At 37.6% G+C, this 10,000-nt stretch overlaps 1 protein-coding gene across 1 annotated transcript in view; it reads right to left on the minus strand.

The window, feature by feature from the left end:
* Window positions 1-2,814: 2,814 nt before the first annotated feature.
* Window positions 2,815-10,000, minus strand: part of Arl5 (ADP-ribosylation factor-like 5) — a 28,316-nt gene continuing 21,130 nt past the window's right edge. Inside the window, exons 2-4 of the mRNA XM_086536238.1 lie at window positions 4,806-5,014; window positions 3,928-4,163; window positions 2,815-3,719 (exon numbers count right to left, since the gene is read on the minus strand). Of these exons, the coding sequence (XP_086392364.1) occupies window positions 3,671-3,719; window positions 3,928-4,163; window positions 4,806-5,014 (494 nt within the window). The 3' untranslated portion in view covers window positions 2,815-3,670. The remainder of the gene's footprint in view (window positions 3,720-3,927; window positions 4,164-4,805; window positions 5,015-10,000) is intronic.

Below are 10,000 nucleotides of genomic sequence, written 5' to 3' on the forward strand. Positions count from 1 at the left end.
AATTATTCCTTGTTTAAGTCACTTTCAAGGTGAGTGCCTGTACATTTGTTATTAGCAAAACTAAGCATTCCACTGCTCTTGGCTAACATCTTAACATTCCTCATCATTCTTGCCACAGCATAACTAAAAATAGCCACTGTATTAATTTAAATCCTTTCTGACCTATATTAATCTGCATACTTTTGCTTCAATGACTCATATACCAATCACAACAGATGACATCATACCACATCAAGAATCTAAATATTCCCCACACGACGGATCACGTCGTGAAGTTGTGCCATATATATATATTGTACATAGATTGGTTTTTATATATACACACAGTTGTTGCATTTGTATATAAACATTTTTCTTGACTTTACTGAATTCTATTTATTCTTTTTTATACAAAACCTTTTTTATCACCCCTTAGAACAGGGTTAGTGAAAATCACGCTTAGAGGTTCAACATGGCCTCACCCCTTCGCAAAAACTCTCAGTCCTGTATTGGCAACGGCTGTTGAATTAGGCAAATATCTGCCCCACCGTGATTGGGTTAACAATTGCAATAGTCAGTTCAAGTAAAACCTTAGCTATAAACAAATCGATATGTCAAAATGGCTTCATCCAAAGATTGACTGTTATTTAAAATTTATGCATAAATAATAAAAATCATATGCAGTACAATCTTTTACATACACCCATACAATGACACAAATGATATACAGCACATACATAGGCACACATACACACATATATACAAATTTTCTGTAAAGGCTCTACAGTGCCAGAACATTTCCATCACCAAAAGTAATGAAAAAAATAAATAAATTGATAAGTAAATAATTAAATCAATTAACTAGAAAAAGAAAACAAGAAATCACACAAAAAAGACTGATAGTAATGGAAATAATAAGGATAATGATGATGATGATAATCATCATAATAAAAATAATGATAATAATAATAATCATAATAGTAATAATGATAGCAATAATATTGTAAAAAAAAATATAATAATAATATTCATAAAAATGATAATAATGACGATGATAACAATAATAATAATAATCACAATAATAATAATAATAATAATAATAATAATAATAATAATATTAATAACAAATACATTAAAAATCACAATAATCAAAATCATCTGACTAGACGTACAGATATCCGTCCAACCTAATTCTTGGTCTGAGACGTCCCTAAGTTAATCTCCAAGACAATAATTTTTTTTTTTTTCCTTTTCATTTTTAATACTTTTATATTTCTTTTGACTGAGTGCAACTACATGAAATTCCTTTGATTGCCATAACTTTAATGTATTTGAAGCTAAAGTTATATGTGGGTAGCTGGAAAGTAAAGAGATTGATATACAAATATAGGACAATACATATAAGGAAAGAGTTAGACAGGAGGATTTTGTTTCTATGCATGTGCATATTATATGTGTGCATGTGTGTGTGTGTGTGTGTGTGTGTGTGTGTGTGTGTGTGTGTGTGTGTGTGTGTGTGTGTGTGTGTGTGTGTGTGTGTGTGTGTGTGTGTGTGTGTGTGTGTATGTATGTATGTATGTGTGTTTGTATGTATGTATGTATGTATGTATGTATCTACGTGTACATGTTTGTGCGTGTGCATGTGTGTGTGTGTGTATGTGTGTGTGTATGTGTGTGTGTGTGTGTGTGTGTGTGTGTGTGTGTGTGTGTGTGTGTGTGTGTGTGTGTGTGTGTGTGTGTGTGTGTGTGTGTGTGTGTGTGTGTGTGTGTGTAAGTATAAATGTAAATGTAAATGTAAATGTAAATGTAAATGTAAATGTAAATGTAAATGTAAATGTAAATGTAAATGTAAATGTAAATGTAAATGTAAATGTAAATGTAAATGTAAATGTAAATGTAAATGTAAATGTATGTATATGTAATATGTAAATGTAATGTATATGTATATGTATATGTATATGTATATATATATATATATATATATATATATATATATATATATATATATATATATATATATATATATAAAAAAAAAATATATATATATATATATATATATATATATATATATATATATATATATATATATATATATATATATATATATATATATATATATATATATATATATATATATATATATATATATATATATATATATGTTTATGTGTCTCTGTGTAAGTGCATCAATATATATATGTGAATATGCACCATATTTGTATGTGTATACAGCAATAGATTTTTAGAGAATATACAGGTTATTTTTTCATTTCAATACCAATTCATTTACTAGGATCCCATTTAAAGTTCATATTTTAAGAACAACAAATAAAAAACATACATTAGAAAATTGATAATGTCTAATATATATGACTACCAAATAATCTCAAGACCATGACAGGAAAAGCAAAAAACAGCCCTTGTCCATGTCCTTTCTCCGTAAAATTCTACTTTCTTTGTTTATGAAGAAATAATAATAGCTTCTTTCTTTGGATAATAAGAATGATACAATCTGTCTTTTTTCTGCTTTTCGTCCATTAATCAACAGAAACTAGAATTTACCTGCATGTACATAATTTTGTACATGTTATCTCTGAGAAACTATACTTCAAAGACTCCTGCGCAGAGAAGAAAAAATATCAATCAGACTTAAAACACGATCTATATCAACGTAAAGTATGCAGAGAAAAAGGTTTCAGAATATCCTTGAAATAATGAAGAAAGAGGCTGTTGGGTAATGTAAAACTAGTTCCATTTTTTATCAATTATAATTATGACAAATAAAGCTAGTACAAGTTTTTCATTTTCATATAAAAATAAAATCAAAGATTAATATTTTTCTTCTTTTTTGGGAGGGGGGGGGGAGATAGTCAAATGAAAACAATAATAAATAATATAAAATGAACGTTCACTCTGAGAATGGTGCATTCATACACTCAAATATCATGCATATTACAAAGACATTATTCATTCAAGTTGCACATTACTTTGATATTCTCATTAGAAATTGGTAGAAAAGACGATAACAATACATCTCTTAAACCAATAAAAACTGACAAATTAACACAAGAGATTACTTCTAACTGTCACTGATCTCCTAAGAGTTACCATGAAAATTTGACTCTTGAAATGGCACACTGTATATAAAATGAAATGATTCCCCAATCCTTCTTGACAAATAACACTAGTTCTTTTTCCTTTTTTTTTCTTTCTTTCTTAACAAATGATAAAAACACTCCACACAGTCTCAGCTTTCCTGACAGTCCTGATATTCCAAGCCTTGCCTTTGGGGTTTTACTCGTGGAATAATTCCTAGCACTGCCTTGTGTTCGAGGAACGGCACTCAGCAACTTATCTTATCGCCACCAAAGAAAACACACTGTCCAGCACATTTCCACAATACACTATCCAATAACAGCATATGTATATATACATCTGCCAGGGCAGAAAAGTTTTTCTAAGTTTCCAGAGTAGAAAGTAAAAAATAATGAACTGATAATCTTGGTCCAGTTACATCTGGCCAGGTAATTTCTTAAATGATGTTTATTTTACATAGTTACAACACTAACATGACATTTGCAGAAAGGACGTCTCTGTCCTCGCTACTTCCACGCACGCACGAACAGACACACACGTACACTCTTCAGGACGATCACAGTTTTGAGTTAGTAACTATTGGCTTGTGGTTTCGTCACTTGCTTTTTAAAGTGCTTCCGATCCACTCTAGTCCCTGATAAAGGCTGAAAAGAAGAAATAAAAATGATATTAGATAAAATAAGAATAATGTGATACACATATTCTACTTCATGATAATTTTTTTTTTAAATATATGATATAAAAGTTTTTACACATATTCACCAATCTGCAAAATTTCATTACAGGATAATCAAATAAAAATCATTTAAACAAGACAATGATTGAGTAAAAGAACAAAATCCCAAACCTTACCCTTCTCCTGTTAATGCACAACATCCTTGAATCTGCCACTTATGTTTCTTTATAGAAGTTAGATTTAATAACCGTGAAATCTCTGCTGCGCTCATTGATCCTTTTACATCTTGCTTGTTAGCATATATAAGTACTGCTGCTCGTGATAACTCCTCATGAGCTAACATTTTGTATAGCTCTTCTCGCGTGATGCTCAAGCGTTCTCGGTCTGTGGAGTCTATCACCAAGATGACAAACTGAAAGAGTCATTATTCTTTATAAATGTTGTACATGGTAAAGAAAAGGAAGGTGTTTTTCTTAGAAAAATAGATTTACATGAATACTTTACAAAATATTAATTACAGACTTGCCTATCTGACAAGCAATACTCTTAACAAGTAATACTTACTCCATGGCAAATAAAATAAAAATGATGCAATTAGGACACAAATAATCAATATCAATCAATAAAAAAATATGCATAAAAGAAATTAATTGAACATTCCCTTTGTTAGAATGTGCATCAAACTGTACATTCTTTCTTCTGAGGAAAGGATTCAAGTTGGAGGAAATGCACTAGTAGCCAAGTGGAAATCTCTTTGTCATGTTTGAGTATTGCAGTGGCAATCATCACTGTACATGCACAGTTGGTATATTCCAAATACTAGGCAAACAGTCACAGGCATTTATCTATATTCAGGTAATCTGAATGATATCTACTATCTATAAAGACAAAGCTTAAAAATCACCAATAGGCCAGCCATAAAGATAGATAGATATCATCAGACAGAGCTTTCCAAATAACACAGCCATCACCGATCAACTGCAGCCCATCCTTTCAAACTTGCATTCCACTAGCATTCTCACGCCATGAGAAACCAGAGGGACAGCCAGCCTACCTCTGTATTCGTGTAATATGTGTTCCATGCCGACCGCAGAGATTCCTGTCCTCCAAGATCCCACATGATAAAGTGCAGGTTCTTCCAGACGACCTCTTCCACATTGCTGCCAATGGTGGGCGACGTATGGACAACCTCATTCATCAGGAGCTGGTATAAGATGGTAGTTTTGCCAGCGTTGTCTAAGCCAACCATTACGATTTTATGTTCTGAAGAAAAATTAAAGAAGATATAAATACAATTACCTTTTTTGATATGGCATTATGCTTATAAAAAGAAAGAGATCAAATATATATTTATATGTGTGTGTGTGTGTGTGTGTGTGTGTGTGTGTGTGTGTGTGTGTGTGTGTGTGTGTGTGTGTGTGTGTGTGTGTGACTATGTGTGTGTGACTATGTGTGTGTATGTATGTGTGGCTGTGTGTGTGTATGTATGTGTGGCTATGTGTGTGTATGTATGTGTGGGTATGTGTGTGTGGCTATGTGTGGCTATGTATGTGTATGTATGTGTGGCTATGTGTGTATGTATGTATGTATGTGTGGCTATGTGTGTGTGTGTATGTATGTGTGGCTATGTGTGTGTGTGTATGTATGTGTGGCTATGTGTGTGTATGTATGTGTGGCTATGTGTGTGTATGTATGTGTGGCTATGTGTGTGTATGTATGTGTGGCTATGTGTGTGTGTATGTATGTGTGGCTATGTGTGTATGTATGTGTGTCTATGTGTGTGTCTATGTGTGTGTATGTATATGTGGCTATGTGTGCATATGTATGTGTGGCTATGTATGTGTGTATATGTGTGTGTGTGTGTGTGTGTGTGTGTGTGTGTGTGTGTGTGTGTGTGTGTGTGTGTGTGTGTGTGTGTGGCTGTGTGTGTGTATGTGGCTGTGTGTGTGTGGCTGTGTGTGTGTGTGTGGCTGTGTGTGTGTGTGTGTGTATGCATGGCTGTGTGTGTGTGTGTGTGTGTGTGTGTGTGTGTGTGTGTGTGTGTGTGTGTGTGTGTGTGTGTGTGTGTGTGTGTGTGTGTGTGTGTGTGTGTGTGTGTGTGTGTGTGTGTGGCTGTGTGTGTGTATGGCTGTGTGTGTGTATGGCTGTGTGTGTGTGTATGGCTGTGTGTGTGTATGGCTGTGTGTGTGTATGGCTGTGTGTGTGTGTATAGCTGTGTGTGTGTATGGATGTGTGTGCGTGTATGGCTGTGTGTGCGTGTATGGCTGTGTGTGCGTGTATGGCTGTGTGTGCATGTATAGCTGTGTGTGTATGACTGTGTGTGTGTGTGTGTGTAAGGCTGTGTGCTTGCCCAGGTTCTTGTGTGTACATAGCTGTATTAGCTGATAATAAGGAGTTTACAATTCCAACCAGCAAGTTCCCTTGCCCGGGTTGCTATGTAAAGCTTCTAAGTTCATCTTTTTGTTTACTTAATTGAAGACAGCACTGCTTACGGTATCCCATGGAAATCTGATGAAGTGCCTGTGCTATTTTACTATCATTTATGAATTGCCAGTTCCATGCTACCAAAATATTTTGTTCATTAAATATATTTAGCTTCGAGTCAATTTTTCACTTTGTGATTTCTAAAAACACATATCAGCATCATAACACTTGATAAAAGCTTTCTCTACAATGCCCTGTTGTTACAGCCCTCAATATCCAATAACTACAAATATCTCCGGGTGCGAAATTTATCTGAATGTGATAATTCAATAAATACAAATCATTCAGCCACTTACAGTACATTCCTGCGTTTGGGGGAGGGTAAGGGTGAGGGGTAGAGAGCCAGACCTTGCACTCAGTATGTGATAAAAAAAAGACAAAACAAAAAAAAACGATAAGGCCGCTAGTGATGTTGTCCATTGTGTCTGCACTCGAAAGTGGGACAATCATGATGTATATCTAAATAAAATGGGGCTACTGTATTTTGCTTTCCTCTCTCATTTTCCATCTGCGAGCGATGTCATATTACCAAGTTTAACGCGGAGATAGATCTTTCATAAAGGCTAGATCTTCCTTAAAGGCCTGCGAAACGTTAACGAGGCCTTTCGGTGAACACCGTAGCAACGGATGCAGATGAATCAGCGCCGTAGCTTCTCGGGACCTCCCGTGACGTGTAAATGACGTCATACTCGCTTCTTACGCACGTGTGACGTCAAAGGATGCGAGAGGAAATCTCTTTGCTTCGTTTAAGTTTTTACTTTTCCTCGAAGTAACAATTACAAACAAGGACAGAGAGATTTTTACTTCTCTAATTATCGCATACATTATGAACTTTCGTAAAACTACGAAAATATTGTAAAACGCAGAGAAAAGTGACGCGATTCATAAAAAAAGGAAGCATAAAAACAAATGACTGTCTTTACCGAACACTTGTTCTCTGAATTGACTACAAGTGAGGACTTTCAACGAGAAAGAGAGAAAGATAACAATAAAGCTGTAGTGCATTTACAGGATAAAAAAAATAACGTTGACACGTTAATATACTTCCAAATTAATTGCACTTTCCACTAGGTATTTATAAACAGCATGGATACCGTGATAAGGCGCTCTTAAACTTATCAACAGTCAAAGTGAAGCCAAGTTACGTAAGGATTTTTTATTCAAGGTAGCGGCCGTGGATTGCGGGGAATGGGTAGGAGTAGGGTTAGGGGGAGGAGGGGGAGGAGGAGGTGGTGGCAGAGGAAGAGGAGGTGGTGGTGGCAGAGGAAGAGGAGGAGGTGGTGGAAGAGGAGGAGATGGTGGAAGAGGAAGAGGAACAGAAACAGGAAGAGGAGAGGGGTGGTGGTGGTGGAGGAAGAGGAGGTGGTGGAAGGGGAAGAGGAGGAGGAGAGGGAGGAGGAGTTGTTGTTGGTGGTGGTGGAAGAGGAGGAGGAGGAGGAGGAGGAGGAGGAGGAGGAGCTGGTGGAAGAGGAAGAAGAAGATGAAGAGGAAGAGGAAGAGGAAGAGTAAGAGGAGAGGGAGGATGAGGGGGTGCTGGTAGTGGTGGAGGGGGTGCTGGTAGTGGTGGAGGAGGAGGAGGAGGAGGAGGTGCTGGTGGAAGAAGAAGAGGAGAGGGAGAGGAGGTGCTGATGGTGGTGGTAGAGGATGAGGAAGTGGAGGAAGAGGTGGTGAAAGAGGAAGAGGACGAGGAAGAGGAGGAGAGGGAGAGGGAGGAGGAGGGGAAGGGGGAGGTGTTGATGGTGGTGGTAGAGGTGGTAGAGGAGGAGGAGGAGGAGGAGGAGGAGGAGGAGGAGGAGAAGGAAGAGGAAGAGGAAGAGGAATAGAAGAAGAAGAAGAAGAAGAAGAAGAAGAAGACGAAGAAGGAGGAGGAGGATGGGAAGGCTTGGAGTGGCCAAGGTCAACCCCTGCAATTCCACCACGCCTTACTCCATATGTAACACGCATCCCTTTGAAGCGTGTTTAAAATCTGATGCGGGGGAACTATGCTGCCACGAGCGACACCTGTGGGAAACAGATGGCCGTTCTCTTAGCCAGACGAATACACCTATTTCGACGAAACACCCGCTATACCGGGAAATGATTGCAACCACGCTTTTGTTTTCTCTTTTTCTATTTTTCTTTAATTATTCCTCTTCTTACGCCCTTTCTTCTTCTTCTTCTTCTTCTTCTTCTTCTTCTTCTTCTTCTTCTTCTTCTTCTTCTTCTTCTTCTTCTTCTTCTTCTTCTTCTTCTTCTTCTTCTTCTGCCTTCTTCTTCTTCTGCCTTCTTCTTCTTCTGCCTTCTTCTTCTGCCTTCTTCTTCTTCCTTCTTCCTTCTTCCTTCTTCCTTCTTCCTTCTTCCTTCTTCTTCTTCCTCTCCTTCTCCTTCATTTTCCTTCATTCTCTTTCTCCTTCATTCTCCTTCTCTTTCATTCTCCTTCTCCTTCATTCTCCTTCTCTTTCATTCTCTTTCTCTTTCTCCTTCTCCTTCATTCTCCTTCTCCAACTCCATCTCCTCCCCCGAACAAGACCAGCTGTACGTGAGCAAGCAAGATAGAAAGAAAGAAAGAAAGAAAGAAAGAAAGAAAGAGCCTACTCGTGGGTGGCGATTCTGATTAACAGCTCAAACTTCCAGCCAGCCGGGCATTACTAGGAATCAGAATCGGAACTGAACGAGCGGGAGACGTGCGACCGGCTCACCAGCTCTCAAAGTGCCGCAGAGTGGATTAGGACGTGGCCGAGCGTTCCTGGCTGGCTTCGAGGCAGGAGGAAATTTCATGACATGTCGGAATTCATATTAGTAGAAACAAGTGTAATGGAAAATATATATATATATCTGCGTGAGAAAGGGGAAGAGAGAGTGAACGAGAGAGAGAGAGAGAGAGAGAGAGAGAGAGAGAGAGAGAGAGAGAGAGAGAGAGAGAGAGAGAGAGAGAGAGAGAGAGAGAGAGAGAGAGAGAGAGAGAGAGAGAGATAAAGAGAAAGAAGACATACAAATAAAGATAAAGACACCAAACAACGACAAAGGGAAATATACAGAAACCGAAAGTGAAAGAGAAAGAGAGAGCTCGGCCAGAGAGGCGACTTTCTTATCACTTTGCAACGTAATCTAACAGTATGCTTGCCCCGCCGACGGTCTTGATAACGGTAAAAGCACAATCCAAGCTACGTCAGAAACCACTTATAATCCAACAATACTTCACTAAATCGCTCATCAATAGCCTCTAAACTCACTCATTCTAGGAACCTTCCTCTCCTAACATTTTGGAGTAACGTACTCGGGTAAAACGCACCTGTCATATGTCAAGACAGCAGCAATTATGCAATGAATTATCTTAATTACTTTGTACATTCCCATGTTTCTTTCTTTCCCCTCCCACCTTCCATTTCTCGAGTTATTCCCTCTGTAAAACATTATATTTATGATGATCTTTGGATTACGAAACATATTATCCAAATGACTATATAACTTTTTTATAATCTCATAATCAAAACACATATTATAAGAGAGGTATTTGGTCGTCGTTTTATATCACAGATGTTTTTCTTCATTTAGCATTGCTATCACGTCATGCATTATCCAGAAGCCTTTGTTATTTTACATTATCATTACGTAACGCATTATCCAAATGACACGTGGGTTATCGATACCCAGGGCAGCCTTGGAGGAACCTGACTGGTCCTTCAAGGCTTCCCACTTTCTCACAAAATCTTACTTTCCCTCGGAAAGGGAGGAAGAGGGGGAGGAAGAGGGGGAGGAAGAGGGGGATGAGGAGGGGGATGAGGA

The sequence above is a fragment of the Penaeus japonicus genome, unplaced genomic scaffold (genome assembly GCF_977035675.1).
Source record: "Penaeus japonicus unplaced genomic scaffold, GWHDUDI00000001_assembly GWHDUDI00000004, whole genome shotgun sequence".
Lineage (NCBI taxonomy): Eukaryota > Metazoa > Arthropoda > Malacostraca > Decapoda > Penaeidae > Penaeus > Penaeus japonicus.